Source organism: Cebidichthys violaceus, unplaced genomic scaffold, assembly GCF_023349555.1.
Source record: "Cebidichthys violaceus isolate CVI_PGR_0920_01 unplaced genomic scaffold, fCebVio1.0.p SCAF_13, whole genome shotgun sequence".
Taxonomy (NCBI): Eukaryota; Metazoa; Chordata; class Actinopteri; order Perciformes; family Stichaeidae; genus Cebidichthys; species Cebidichthys violaceus.
The window spans coordinates 5,854,481-5,870,647 of record NW_027176296.1 but is presented as its reverse complement, the minus strand read 5'-3'; the positions used below and the strand labels follow the sequence as shown (position 1 = coordinate 5,870,647).

The 16,167-nt window shown below is 41.8% G+C and overlaps 1 protein-coding gene across 11 annotated transcripts in view; it reads left to right on the top strand.

Annotated features, from left to right (window-relative positions):
• ptprsa (protein tyrosine phosphatase receptor type Sa) overlaps positions 1-16,167 on the top strand; it is a 235,439-nt gene that overhangs the window by 106,186 nt on the left and 113,086 nt on the right. For all 11 annotated transcript variants that reach the window (XM_068707525.1, XM_068707523.1, XM_068707524.1 and 8 more), the window contains 2 exons: positions 8,829-8,974; positions 11,353-11,494. In XM_068707525.1, the coding sequence (XP_068563626.1) occupies positions 8,829-8,974; positions 11,353-11,494 (288 nt within the window). The remainder of the gene's footprint in view (positions 1-8,828; positions 8,975-11,352; positions 11,495-16,167) is intronic.

The following is a 16,167-nucleotide window of genomic DNA, read 5'->3' as shown; positions in this document are numbered from 1 at the left end:
GTGCTCTGTGGCCATTTTGAAATCAGACACACACTTAAGCTTAATTTCCCTTCCCTCTCCCTGAGGAATTGAGCCTATTTTTTTCCAATGGGTGGAAGGATATTTAGTGTGTTTCACTTTTTTCTTAAGCCTTCAACAATGGTTTCAATGGGACCAATTTGTGCAATATTACGAGTTTGCCACTCTTTTTAGAAATGCAGCTTCGCTGTGACAGCAGTGTGGTCGGGCAAAGTTTTTCACCTCTGGGTACTAATACTCCAGAACTTATTTTATACCGGGTTCCCACATCCTGCCACAAGTCCCTAATGGACTGCAAAGCCCGAGCCCTGCGAGTTTGCTTGGAGTGTAGTCAACATAGATGGCACACTGTGTGACGCAATGGGGAAGGGTTTGCACAAAAGCATCACGTCTTTACTCATTGCATGTGTTATGAGCAGTGGAATCTCTGTTTTCTCCTGTGAATATATTCACTAATGAAGTCACATTAATTTAATTTCTTGGCAGTGGAAATCAATTGCTTTGAGAATTGTCGTGAAAGATGAGATGATGCTTTAAAGTTCGGCCTTTCCACTAGTTTTCAAGACGATATATGAAAAATAAATAACTTGAATTCTATTCAAACAGGCAAAAATAATAACCTGCATCTTTATTTAATCGTTGAAAATAAAATATAATTTTAAGACACTATTTGACACACGATGAGACGGACAATTTTCCACTGTGGGAACTGCCTGTACCGTCAAGTCGGCACAAACTCGCTTTGAAAAACATTATATCCGCAACTGCTTGGCACCCCAGCTGCCCCAAGAGCAAATCTCAATTAGCCTTTCTTCCTTATATTTTAATTGGAAAAGCAACTGTTTCATTAACCAAGCTTGCACATCCAAAGTAGGGGTTACACAGGAATGGAGCCTGACCCAAACATGCCCTGTGGAATATGGCTACAGCTGAGATTAGGGTTAGTTTAGTCATTTTTTGCTTCCGCTCCAGCAATAGCCATTGCCGGAGGCATTATGTTTTCGGATTGTTCGGAGAATGAATCGAATGGATGGTCCACTTGGACTCAAGGATGCACTGATTCGATTTTGGTGGTCAAAGGTGTTTGTGACCTCACGTCCGACCCACTCTTGTGAAACTGTTGTGAACTCTTTTCCTCAAATTTGGCACAGACATCCACTGATCGAACTGATTTGGTGGTCAAAAGTCATGGATTTGCTACATGCCATGTCTGGTTGGCAGAGACTCACAACAGCGAGGTGGGAATTCTAGTTTCATCCAGCAGAGCATACATGCTTATCAAGCACACATTCAAGCAGTTTCAGAAATTCACACCTCACCAGCAGAAATGTTCGCATCAGAAATTGGCGACAGACTGACCAACTTCTTTTTCTCTCCTTTCTCTCTTTCTCGCCTGGTTCAAGTTTTTTTTGCTGGAGTCTGCTGGTCTATGTTGGCAGTGATTGCGTGTGAAAACCTCCAGACAAGACAAAGCATGACGGCTTTAGAGTAAAGGCTTGGTTTCCATGGCGATGGTGCTTGCTCAGGCAGCCTGCGAGAATTGGTCGTGATTGATGGGACTCAGTTGTTTAGGCTTGTAGAGGGTGTGTCTGATCTAGAGAGAGACAGTGCGCAAATCTGTTCGTACGTATGTTGCATTAAACGGGCTGTTTAATGCATCGACGTGAACGCACATTTGGTTGAATCAATCTCTCTCTCTCTCTCTCTCTCTCGCTCTCTCTCTCTCTATCTGTCTGTCATCCCTCCATCCCTCAAGCCCTCCATGACTATACCCGTGTGTGTGTGTGTGTGTGTGTGTGTGTGTGTGTGTGTGTGTGTGTGTGTGCTGATAAAGGCTGCTAGGGTTTTAAGTCAGGTCCAGGACTGACGGACAGGCAGCTCTAGCAGCTTGGCGGCCTGCTGAGTCTTTTGGATAGCTCTTATGCGGATACTGCAAGCTGGTTAAATCTCTACACCTCAGAGGTCCACATTGCTGGAGTTCAACGTCAGCAACATCTCTCTGCACTGCTAGTCCATTTGACTTGGTCTGTTACTGCTGAACAATGACCTTAGAATGTTTAGAAATTACTCAAAGTAAATCATATTAAATCAGGAGAAAATGTCCAAAGTTCCAATTAGACTAAGTGAATAATGAAAAAGAAAGAAAACATGTTGGGATGCCAAATTGCTCCCCCGTTCAGTCATTGGTTGTTCTTGTTTTTTTCTGACAACGTGTGTGTGTGTGTGTGTGTGTGTGTGTGTGTGTGTGTGTGTGTCATGTGTCTGCTGTTTCACTTATATGGAAATTAAGTTTAATCTCTGCCAGAATTAATGAGTAAATCAACTTTAAGTCAGTAACACACAGTCATTCATGGTCCTGTTATCCACTTTGTAAACGTACTAAAAAAGACAGAAGATTGTGGAACACAGACGCAGTAAAGGGGGAGGAAAATATATGGAATAGGTTATACGCTTTTAACTTGTTGCTTGTATCCTGAGCAACTACTATTACAAAAGTAAAAATAATAACTGATATCATTTTCATCTGCATCATCAACCTGACCACACCCTCTTCCCAGACAGGTGAAAGTGTAATTAGTTTGCTTGTCGTGTCACCACTAATAGTACCAAACATTCTCTTCAGACATTGCTGGAGAAAAGGTCTCTCTGTGATGTGAAAGATACCCATTTGTAGCAAGATGGATAGCGCCTTTTCCCAATTCTCTGCCTTTCCCTGCAAATCACTAAATGGCCGTGCATCATTTTGTCTCCCACTTTGCTAATTCAGCGGATAATGGCTCCTATTTATGACCCAAGAAGCTTTTCTCCGTCAATTACTGTATTAGTCATAAAACCAGTTCCATCCCTCCTCTTACACCCCCTCTCCTAAACGACAACAAAAAGGAAGTGTAAATGGAGCTGTCTCATATTCACATACCCACCTCCCACTTTCCACCACTCTATAATCACAGTGCTGGTGTATTCTGTGTTATCAGGTCCAACAGAGGTGGCGGCCAGTAGCAGGTGGTAGCTGTATTAGCTTAACAAGCGTCTGTGTGCACAGTGTGAGTTTTTTTTTTCCCCCCTCTTGCTGGCCGATTGTGTTTGCCTGGATCTATTCTATTCTCGGGGCCTTGTGAAGATAGCTGGGCCCCCATTGCTGGTTATTTTAGCTCGGGCCATGTTACCCCGCCAGGCAGATAAAGACAGGTCTTGTGTGCTTATCTGGGCAGTGCCGGACCTCTGTCTGTCTGAGGGAAGCTTTGGGGAATAAAGAGATACGTAGGTAGAAAGGACAAATGGCCACTGCAGGCGCGATGTCCTTTCAATGTCATCTATGTTAACATAACGCACACTGTTTGATGGAGACTTTTGTACAAGGTACCTTACAGCAATAGGATAGTGTACATTTTTAAAATAGGTGACACCGGTGGGAACCCAACCGCTGTGCTCTGGGTATACGTGCACAAAAGCAGAGGAGATTCTAAAGTATGTTTTATAGTCATGGAGAATGGAAATATATCTAATGGTTTTACACGTTAAATTGTCCATCTTTGACTTATTATCTACTTTTACGCAGTAGATCTAACGATGCCTGATGATTAAGGGGGCTAAAGGTAACATTATTACAAAAAAAGATTCAGGTAATGATACAATTACTGTCAATAAAGAAGGCTGCCAGCTTTTGCCAGCTTCAAAATCAGATTGTATATAATATGGTACTTATTTCAGATGAAGTCAACCAGATAGTCAATTGAAAAGTTACATAGCCTAAACCTTACCACATCACATGTGTAGAGGAGAGCAGTTCTTAGATAAAGGTCTCAAATAGAAAAGCTGCATGTTTTATGGAAAACATTTTTTAGCACAGTAGCACTGTAGACCAAGTTAGTTTTAGGTGATTGTAGCAGGGACTGATATATGATATTAATATGTTATATTGATGCTGCACATTACAGAGACAGTCCTTAAACAGGAAAGACACATGTTTGATTCCCTACAACAGCCAGTGTGTGTCCACTTCTGTTGTCCACGATACTGAATCTACACAATGCATGAGACATTGTGAATAATAATATGGTGTGGTCTATGCCATCACCCATTATTGGGACTTTTTTTAAGCACTTCAACCCTCACGGTACTCAACCTTTTCTAACCTGCAATTACTGACTACATACCAAGGTTCAAATTCCAGAAAAATTAAAGTCAATGGTAACTGCCAGCAGAAGCCCAGAGGCACACAGCCGATGAAAATTGAAAAAAAAAAAAGGGTTAATTATGCTCATCAGAGTTCACACAACCACACACTGCATGCCTGTAGTAATTGTACTATAGTAGGCATTCATGGGCCGTTTACCCAACCTGGGTTGATTGGAAGTTAAATAATGTTGATGACGTTGAAAAATATTAAACAGACTACCTGACTAGTGTAAAAAAAAAAGAATAAATTAGAAAGAGCACATAAGTGACCAAGTGAGTGTATGAGAGAGAGAGAGAGACAGCAGACCGGAAACGGTACTTATGTTATATAATTATGTGTAATTTTATGGTTTCCAGGAGAGTCTACGCCACTTTTATAGTCTGTGTGAAAAAGGACAACATAACATAAACACCCACTGAACATGATGTACAGAGATAACAGGATGTCATATATAGTTCAAAGGACAGTAAAGGTTATCAGTTTACAGGCATTATTTTTCTAAATGCATTCAGGCATTATGTATGAAGTATGTGAAAATCCTCTTCTATAAGGAGGTGTTAGCATTGTTGTGAAACTTCATGCAGAAGAAAGGAGAAACGTTTTTAAAAGTTTCTGATTGATGATATATGCTACACTTCCTGTCCTGCCCGCCCGCTTTACATCATCTGTTCTGGTCCCTGGTCCTCCTGTCACCTCCTCTCCTCTTCTAGCTTTCTCTTTTCCACTGACCTCCCACCTTCTCCTGCACGCCTCCTCTCCGACAACCCCTATATTTCAGATTTTTTTTCTGGTAGCTCCCCAGCTTTCTTTAAACCTTCCCGAGGTAACGTTGAAAACTATGCTCAGTACATTATGAGAAAATCCTGGATCTGTCAGGAGTTAAATCCAGACTGACATGCGGGCTGGTGCGTTCATTGTACTGTACATGTCTCTCATCCTGTGAAGCAAGAGGGAAGAAGAAGGAGAAGGCGACTGGGTGGAAATGTCGAATGGTCCAAGGGAAAACTAATCAAAGAGCGCTGGCCTTCAGCAGAACCACTGCCACAGGCCTGCTCTGTGTAAATCCCTTTTCTGTCTCGACAGAGGGCACATTGTAACGGGAGGTCAACTGCAGAGGAGCTGTGTTGTGTAAAGCTGTGTTGTGCAGTTTCAGAATGGAAATTGAGATTGTAAAATGCTAAAAGGGACCATTGTTTGCAACGGACAAATAAAGGAGGCCTACTCCTTCATATGGGCAGGGCTCATATCATCCCCTATACACAACCTCCATAATATATACCCCTGTAAAATATAGAGGAGAGGATTTATGTTAGACTTTCCATCTTTAATTTGGTGGGTAATCTTTAACATGTATAATCTTATCAGAAGGTCAGATTCCTGCCCTAATGGTGCATTTAAACAATATGCAACAGGTTGAGAACACCTCTTCAGCCAATGCCCCAATGTTGGACATGTTTGGAAGATCATCATTTCTTATGTTCAATTGTTGTTATTATTATTATTACTGCCATTACATATCATTATCAAAACTGGGCTCTTTTAGATTAAATTTTTCTTTTAGAACGAGGATTTAGAAAATCGTCGTCAAACTTTATACATTCTGTTATGAAACCTCTTCAGTGCGTCAGGGGTTATTTTTTAACAGATGCAGAGTAATATTTGAGGGAGCCAAGAAATTGACTCTTTCATTTGACCATGAGAGGGCCAGGAATCAATATTTTCAACATCAAAATGATTGCCAGAGATGTTTTTGAAGTTGAAGAGTTTCATCCTTGCCCTTTGGCTGATTTATTTAGCTCAGCATGTTGTCTGTCAAAGTCCAACACACGCAGCCAATCAGGACGATGTTTTATCATATGACCATTTAATTCACAAATGCAATGAAGTTAGCACTTTAATTGAAATGCTGTGAGCACAGTGGGAGTAATACCTTTAATCCTGGCAGTGTAGTTAGTGTCACACTCTACCCCTAGAGCTGCATATGCCCCAAATTATCCATGAGAAAAGAAGAAAAAAAATTGACAAAAATCTAAGCAAGATAAGAGTAGCTCCGCTCATCTGCTGGTAAATAACTCTAGCTGCTGACCATAGTCTAAAAAAACAAAAAACAAAACTATAGCAATTTCTTTTACTTAATTTGACCATGGATAGCACATATTCATGCTTTCAGTGATAATCTTGCAATCACAGTCATCTAAGCTTGTAAAATCAAGGTTAAGTGTGTCTCACACTGGCGCACACTTGTAAGCAGGGCAGAAACACATTTTGGTGTTTGTTATGACTTGCTTAGGCACTCATCCTTTAGAAATCCTTTCCTACTCGAAGAAATCCAGCTGGTAGAGAAAATTGTGAAAACTTGTGCTTTTGAGATTAACTAGCCGCCGACCGCTAGTTAAACCAGATTGTGTATGCTGGTGTAATATTTGCGTCAGGGATATTTGGCTTGTTAGTTGGGGGTGGTGAGATGAACTTTGCATGCAGTGCCTCCGCTTTCCTGAAGCAGTACACTCACCCTTCTTCTTTTCATTTCCCTTGTCCTACACTATTTCTTTTTGCCTCGTTCTCTCTAAATATCCAGTCTCTATCTCTCCCTACTCAATAATAAATGCAGGAACTCTCCTTCATATGTGTTTAGTAGTGCCTGGAGACTGGTGTCGGCCTATGGTCCCTTAATTATTCATTTGACGTTATGCGCTAGCCGTTTGATCATCCTCACATATCTGTATGATTCCGATTTAACGAGTTCCCCAGGAGAATCAGTTTTTTTCTCTCTTTCTCTTTCTTTCTATCAGGCTTGTTGTTTTGAACCCTCTGCAACTAAAACATGAGCGAAACAATCTGCACCAAAGGCACTGAAATTACTTACTTTTTTTGATGTACAGTTTAAACAAAGGGTCTCAGTTCTATGACTGGAAACATTTTGTCATGGTCCAAGTGAGAATTGAACCAATTCTTGTGGGTTTGTCAGCAAAATACTCAAACTGTTTGAATAATTTAAAATAAAAACAAAACCCCACATGCATTGCCTCATCTTCCTAAAGCCCTTTTCTTAGAGTTTGCTACTGTGCTGATAATATTCAGATTCCTTTCTCCCTATGGAGAGATCTTTGAGCTACTAATCATCAGCACCTTGGCACAAGATCAACGTATAAATTCACAGCGTCATGATTTACACACAGAATTACACAGCACTGAAACTGCGGTACTAGATGAGGAAGGGCACTCTTCTTTAATTCAACCCAAGTGTGTACTGCAGGGGGGTGACTCAGGTCCAGTGGTTAAAAAAGCAACCGGTGTAACACTTGATTTGATGTCGATGGGTCACTATGGATAGATGGTGAGCTGTCGATCTGTTTGTTTGTCTGTCTGTCTATTTATTTTGTATCTCTCCAAAGCTGAACCCGGCTGTCTCCCATTACATATCCAAGACTTCGCTCTGCTGAAGAACAGTGTGTGTGGGTGCAGAGTGAGAATAAGATGCAGAGGGGCTTGGAGAGAGGAAAGTGTGGGATTGTGTAACATTACAAAGAGGTGCTCTTGTATCCGTGTGTAGAAATAGACATTTGGTAGTCTGTCGCAGTGACGTGCGGCAAGGTCCGTGGCTGGTGAGGCACTGACACTACATTAGTCAGATTTACAAATATATGAACCCAATAGAGGAGCTTAAATCACCATTCAATTGGCAGCTTGCACATTGACTACTGGTTGTTTTTCATATTTTACATCAGCATTCTTTACACACACATAGGTAAGGTACATATTTGATTCCACCGGGAGCGTGTGCGCCGCGATCTGCCCCACCGACCTGCCTCACCGGGAGCGTTTCAGAAGCGTGAGATTCCGCGATAATCTGTGTAACAACCACGGATGTATAAAGAGAACAACAAACACATAAAAGGTTACTTTACCTGTCCGACGTTGAATTGCTGTTGATTTGGTAATTTTTCCCTTTTTTTGAGACATGTTTAAGCTTGGATATAGAATCTTACATTTTTGTGGTCAAGAAGAAGAAGAGAAGTGTAGAAGAAGAGCAACGACAGAACAAGCATAAACCCGACCCGTGGACTCTCTCACGCCCTCTTCTTTGAGGCTGAGTAGTGTCTGCCTCCTCTGTGCTTTTTCACTGCAGTTTCTGTCAGATCAGCAACACTAAATATGTTCTACACATATGTGAAATACATTACCTATTCTATGGAAGGAAAGGACATATAATAAAAGTGTCTACAAATATTACAGTGGTGACAAACAATGAGAAAGCAAAAGGCACGCGCTCAACCCAGTTTGTGAGGGATTGTGCAATCTGAGGTGAGGCACAGCTCGTCGCTGCCTCACCTCATGTGTCTCCTCTGTTTGAAGAGGACATGCGCTAATTCAGCGATTTTGATTATGAAAATGCTTGAAATGATTGGAATCATACAGAAATTACATTTATAGCACAGATCAGTAGATACATATTAATATTTATTTTATTTTAGCATTATTTGTTTTTTTCATCATTTTTACTCATGATGACAGGTGAGGCTCTGCCTCACCAGCCTCCCCTGACCGCATGTCCCTGGTCTGTCGACAACTCGTCTCATGGCGTGTGCTAACGTCTTTCTCTCTGTCTGTCCGTCCTTGTCTTCCCCAGCATCACCACGGTTCACTAAAGTTCCCGTTGACCAGATTGGCGTCTCGGGGGGCGTGGTCTCCTTTGTGTGCCAGGCTACAGGCGACCCCAAGCCGAGGGTTAGCTGGAACAAGAAAGGCAAGAAGGTGAACTCCCAGCGTATAGAGGTGAGTCAACGAGCCCTGCTGCTCACCGCCGTACTCCACAGGTGAGGAGGGCAACTGTATTGTCGCCGTCCAGTACCACGTCACCGAAATGACATGCAACACTAATACATCACTCCTTTTAATCTTTATTTGCTGACACTAGTTTTCACATTACAAGCACAGTCTCTTTTTGCAGTTAGAAGACACTACAAATGTTTTTGTTTGCTTTCTACACCCACGGTTTTCACAAATAGTTCTGGACAACAGTCCAGTCTTTTCGTGGACTGGCCTCTCTAATGTCTTGGCCATGTGTAGGTCCACCAGTCGCTACCGTCGCCCAGTAACTCAAAGCAGAGCCCTCCCATTCCTCCCTCTCTGTCCTCTTTGCACTTGACTGGCTTTGTCTTCGTTGTCACTTTCTTGTTTCCAGCATTGGTTATTTTTCTGCATACCGCCCTGTTTGTGTGAATGCATGTGTGTGTGTGTGTGTGTGTGTCTTATTCATGATGTTTGTTGTTCAGTTCTCGGCAGGCGTCCCAGATGGCATCTCTAAAAGTCTTGATTGATGCTCAGTGTCTCTTAATTAAAAAGTTGCTTTCGTTAACGTCGGCGGCGCACAGAGATAGACATGCACACACTGCAGCATGAAGACAACCACAGGGGAGGGGGCTAAAAAAGCAAAAAAATATAATGACAACAACATCAACAGGGGGAGCAGCAGCATCTCAACAGAGGACGAAATAAAAAGACAAGTTGTGTTTGTACGTTCCTTTCTTCTGCATGCTAAGTGGGAAACAAAGCCAAGGGCGTGAAGGAACCCGCCAGAACGGACGCTTCTTTTCCTCCGTTTAGCAGAAATAAAAAAATTAGCAAAGGGGTTTTGAAGTAGTTATGATTTTTTTCCACCCCTGTTCTTCCCTCTCGACAGCCGCTTTGATATCGATCACGATGCCATGCTCTGCAGTGTTTTTAGCCTAATTAGTGGCTCAGCCCTGAGATGTGCAGCAGTGGAGCAGCAGGGCTGCTCACGACTTGCACTTGTATCTCAAAGTCCTGCTTTGTTCAGAGATCTCAGCACTGAACCCTTCGTTGAGATGGTGTAAGCTCCTCTAAGGAACGATCAATGTTGGAAGAGTAGGTTTGCTGTGAGACTGGCAGACAGGCTGACCATCTTCTCGAACATTTCATCCAACCGAAATTAGAAAAAAGAGAATCTGACTGGCCATATTAAAAGGAAGGGGTAATTGGTTAAAAAATGCCTCGATTTAAATTCGAGCCATTGACGTAAGCCGTGTGTTTTCCGCTTCTTGCTGCAGGATACATGGCTGTTGATGTGTTTTTCAGGATTAACCCTGTGGCGCTTCAGATGTTCTTTCTGTACCTATTATGTCAAAACTGCCGTTCTCTCAGCCACTGGCATCAGTTTTTGAAATATAGACACATTTAAAAGGTCCCTATTAAAGTTGTGCTATTGTTTGTAATGAGGACATTATACAATTTGTTTTGATTGATTCAATCAAAAGGTAAAAACTTTATTTTTGAGAGTACAGACTATTTCAGACGTACTTTATTGATCTTGACATTTAAAACATCCCAATGCTGATGTCCAGTTAGGTAAAACACTGTGTAGATTTACATGTTCTTCGTCATGTTAATACTGCACTTTGCCATGTTTTTTGCTGTATTGGAATGATACATATATTTAAAAACTCGGTGTACACAAACATATTTAACCAAAATGACACCACTTTATTGTAGAATTGATGGAAAATGTCTTATGTTGTTAACGTGAGTAGCCCACAAAGCATTTTAATGTTTATGTAATATTTATTTTATCATAACTACAGCTTCTCTCTATTCAATATTCTCAGCACATGGTGTGTGAGTTTTGTCTGATTTTCTTTCAACACTTTCAACAACGGGCTTTACAGAGAACAAAGAGCATAATTACAGATAAAAAACAGGAGATGAAAACAAAGAAAAGAAAGCACATCACACGCAAAAATATTGGGCTGGGTTGGATTGTCAAATTAAATCAAGTTTTTATTGTTCCACATTTTACATAGCACAGCACACAGTCCTAGTACTAGGAGCAGTGGGCAACCATGCTACTTTACTTTTACTGTGCCGGGAAGCAGTCTGGGGGTTCAGTGCCTTGCTCAAGTGCACATCAGCAGTGATTGCCCTACCAAGGATATCTTTTTGTAGCTAACTTTCATATGTCTTTGATTTTGGGTCAAGTTTCTGACCAATTTTGACAAACTGACTTCTTAGTTGACCTAGTTACATTTGAAAAATAATAAAAAACTCATCCTCCATCCTTGCTCTAGCTCTCTATGCTAATACCAGTTAAGTTCAAAACTGTCTAACTTAACCTTGTTATTGACTCTGCCCAACAGACCATTGAGTTTGACGAGGGTGCCGGTGCCGTACTCAGAATCCAGCCTCTCCGAGCGCCACGTGACGAGAACATCTACGAATGCGTTGCTGAGAACAGCGAGGCAGAGATTACTGTCAATGCCAAGCTGTCCATCATCCGAGGTGAGTCCTGCATTATGAAACAGAGTGCACAGGGCTAACTACAAAATAAATCATTAAAGTGGGCGTCCGTGAGCTCCTCAAGTTTTTTATGATGACATCTTGCCTTGGAGTTTTTGAACAGCACTTGCCAGTGAGTGAGGGCTGTACCTTGCTTGGAGTTTCTGTACTCTAGTATTTGTCTGGTTAGCCATTTTGGCTTTAGCTGGAGAAGCCATTCAGCTGGGTCATAATTTGCAGACAAGACTCTTCTACTGATGTGATTTATTAGATTTTGGCACATTAAACATACAAAGATTATCTTCTTGTGTGCTCTAACATCTATACAAGCTTTCATTTACTAATGCTACTATATAAGTTAAATTATTGACATGAATCATCACTCACAAAACTTAATGAATACATGTGGAAATGTGGAGAATTATCTCTTAAAGCTTTTGTGCAGACGTGTGTCACGGCCTAAAATAGACTCGTACTCACTTATTGCAAATGGACGGTGTGAAGGCTGTTCATCAAGGATCCATCAATGTAATGGGAACTAATCAACTGTCCATTCATTGAAGAGCTGCACCTCTATTTGCCCATGATGAAAACCCATAAGATCCCTGAATGAAAAAAAACACATTGATTGGTCATCCACACACAGTCAGGGCACAGTGGTGTGGACAGATGTGTTTGGCGATGCACACAGACACATTCTCACAGTTAAACAGGTGTAAAATAACAGCTAAACTTTGCAGACCTATTATTGATCTGCTCGTATAGGTGCAAGTTTAGATTCAGCAAAGATATTACACCATTTGTTTAGCTCTAGTTTAGAGGACATAGAGGACAGTATCATAGGCAAGCAAGCATGTGGTCACACACTCCCGCTTTCTTCTCTATCGTGCTACCTGTCTCTGTCTGTCTCACATAGACGCACACACACACACACACACACACACACAATGTCTTCTCTTCTGTTCTCTCCTGCCGCCATCTGCCATGTTTCCAGGGCTGGATGAAGCTGAGCTATTGCTGGCTGGCTGGCAGCACACAAGCTAGGCCTTCTTGGCTGTCAAATCCACAGGCAGTGCGGTGGGGTGGGGTGTTGGACCAGGGATTGGAAGCCTGGCCCAGCATCCTGGGTTAGTTATTGTTAGCAACAAACCCCCTACCCTGGAAACATGCTGTTGGGTGCTGGGGGGTGTGAGTGCCTCAGGTGCCCTTCAAAACTTGATGTACAATTTGGATTGTGGTACTTAGAATTTTAAATTACATGGGCATTCCTATTTCTGACAACTCTACTCATGCCATACATGGATGTACATTGAATGTGCAGGTAGCAGCTTGGTGCTGTACTTAAGGACTTCTGATGCAGATGAACTCACACTATCTGCCATTTCTAGGATCCTTGAATCTAAAATGTCCTTGCAGGATCATGTTTGTAGCTTTTATATGGCAGTACAGGAACTAATAGGAATCTTGTTTTCAACCTGCTCAAAACAATGACATTAAATCATGTTCAATAAATATATGCTATTCACATTCAAAACCCAATTTATTTATGGGGTACTGTGAAAGTCATGTCCGGAAAGTCCTTTACAAAGAAAGAGTGGACACATACAGACAGACTAGAAACAAGAAATTGAAAACAAAGAACAAGCAGACCAAAGTTTAAACTACAAGCCCAGGCATGTGCACGCCAGTGTGTGCAGTTGTGTGAAAGAGCACAGGGCATAACCCAGGGCGGTCCACAAGAGCAGGAGGAAAATGAAAAGTTATTGGAATCAGCCCGACAAGATTTCCTCTAGAGCCCAGAGGAAGACAGCATCTTTCAGGCCCAGGCAAGACCCGGCACTGAAGGAGGGGTGGGAGTGTGAGGATGGGGGTTGAAGGTGCGAGACGAGCAGCATAGGTGGAGAGAAGTACGTTCTCTCTGTTTTCCATGTTTAATGAGGTCGGGTATTTGATTGAGGATGAATTCAGCGAGAAAATGCAAGTAGTGATGTAAGTAGAGCAAACCAGAGGGAAAAAATAGGTGAAAACAAAAGAGAAGCGTTGGCCAAAGATGAAGGGAGACAAAGGGGGGTGCTGTGGATGATTGGCAATGTAGAACAGGTGAGGGACAATAGCCGAACCTGGGTTCTTGGAACAGGGGCAAGGGATTATGGGATATGGAACAAGGCACAAGGGACATATCCACAGTAAACAGAGGAGTTGTAGTGTGGGATCTGGAGAGGCAAAAAATGGGTCACCACGATGGCTGACTTGGCCAGAAAGCCATGGCACGCATTTGTGAGGAAATAAAGCCCAATGCACACACGCTCCAGTTACAAATCAAATTACATAGATTTAAACCAACATGCATGGCTTATACGACTGTGTTTGCATGGACATGAAAAATTCATTCATGAGACTTATCCCAGGTATGATCATATTCTGGATTGAATATTTACATGAGCATAGAGTAATTGGGTTATTCATATCCCCCGTATAAATGATACATATTAGTATCCTGGTTCCTAATTACTGCGTTTTATTTGCGCAGGCGCTGTGATGTTTACAAAAACAAACCAGAGATGAGAGCAACTAAACACTACGCAGTACATTTACTACCACTTGACAATTTAATTGCTTATTTCTTCTCTGCTAATATTGCCCAAAGAACTTAAAACTCAGCCTCTTTTTATTCTCGAAAGATAAAAGTGTTTTTCTTCATCGCTCCAGAAGTGAGACACTTTTTGCTGTCGCCATTGTTTGTATTTCTGTTACATCACTTGGCTGAAGCGGCCAACGCACAGGTAGTTGTCGGCGCTCAATTACCAGAACTAGGTGTATACATGCAACAGTAGCCCTGTTCCTTTCAGAGTTCTTCAGCTGAGGTTTCTCATATATATTTCTTAAAACAAGATATGATTTTTACATGTGCAAACGCATAAATGGGATACTCAAAAATGCTTGTACACACTTATTATCAAACGGTCAGGAAACTCCCTTAACCCATCAATGATCATTAATACTTACATAGTCCATGTATATGTATAGTCACTGCTCAGAAGCACACATACACACACAGAAGTGTGCAGTCCACCGTTTTTTTGTTTTTTTTTGTCATAGTGCAAAATAATTTAATAGGAAAATGAACACATGTATACATCAATGCTTGGCAGCACTGATAGAGATGTGCGCACATACAGCAAAGATACACACACATACCTCCAATGTGCATGCACATCACCACCTTCAACACTTAATGTGCTTACACTAACTTACATTTACAAAAACATGTACACATTGCAGGGTACAGATATTCTGTTGTCTTTGTTTGTGTGTATGTTTGGATGTTTTTGTTGGTGGCAATGGAAGGGTGCATTTAGGAATCGACTGTGACACCTCCTTGCTCCACTGCCTCAGCTGAATACCTAAGATGGGGGCCATCTGGCTCCACTAAGACTTGCACACAGTCCTCTGGGAGTCCTTGGCGAGGGACTGACAAGCGTATGAAGCACACTCTTGAGATCTGACTCAACTTGCAGCTTGCTTTTTTTTTTTTCATTGGAACATTCTTTTTCTGTTTTTTTGGATTTGTCTGTTTTTCAGGCAAGTGTTTTAGAGTGTCAAAAGGAAGGTAAAGTTGCCACTGGGATACTGTCAGCTCATGCTGTTGTGGGGAGATCACGGGGAGTTATCTCGCTTTGTGTGGCTGTATTTTAGACTGCTGCAGTCTTTAGTTCTGTGATTACTGTTGCAAATTGATTCTCCCCCAACGAGCAAAAACTGTGATTAATGAGATTTGGTCTGATTTTTTTTGCTAAAGAATTTATGAATATGATGTTTCTATGCATGTGTTTGGAAAACCCACCGTTCAGATCACAGTAAGGCAAAGCTTCGCTCAAAACAGTAATAATCATGTGATTTAAACCTCAGTGATGAAGCCATGGATCTGCAGTTTTTAATGAAGTGACAGTCTGCTCTGGGCTGTTTGAACTATCAGACTCTCCTCTGACACACACACACACACACTCAGATCAGATGCTTATTTTATTTTGCCACTCCCGACCAGGCGGAACCAATCAAATGTTCTCTGTTTCTCATCGCTCATTTAATCTCTTGCAAAACTTTCCAATCATCTTGCTTTCTCTCTGTGTATGCCAGTCTGGTTGTCATCCACAGCATCCCATTTAGTAAATATATATTTTAAGTGGTCCTTTAGTTTCACCTTCAACCCCTCCTAACTTCACCCCTCTTCCTCTTCTTTCTCTGGCGAAAGCTTCTTCTTGAGGATTATTTGTTCTAGAGTAGACACGGGTAAATGTCAGATGGGCAACATTTACATATAAAACTAACACCTGCCAGGGCGGATGCAATCTCATGCACACCAGACTTTGATCTCGGCTTTCAGTTTATAAATGTTGGCAAAGAGAATACGATACCGTGTCCATTTGGATTCAGCCATGTCAAGCCATGTTAACAGGAAATGTCTACCAACTTCACGGTTTATTATGTTGTTTGTACAGGTGGAGTTTTGTTTTCTAGCTACACGTGGATTCAGGTCAACACAAGCTGCATGTGCCATTTCAACTGCGGATTTTAAATTGACTGATGCCCATGCCGCCCTGTGCTGGTCATGTTCAGGTGTTACAGAGGGAGTTGGGCGTGGTGTGCATACTGTATGATCAGGCTGTCTGCTAAAT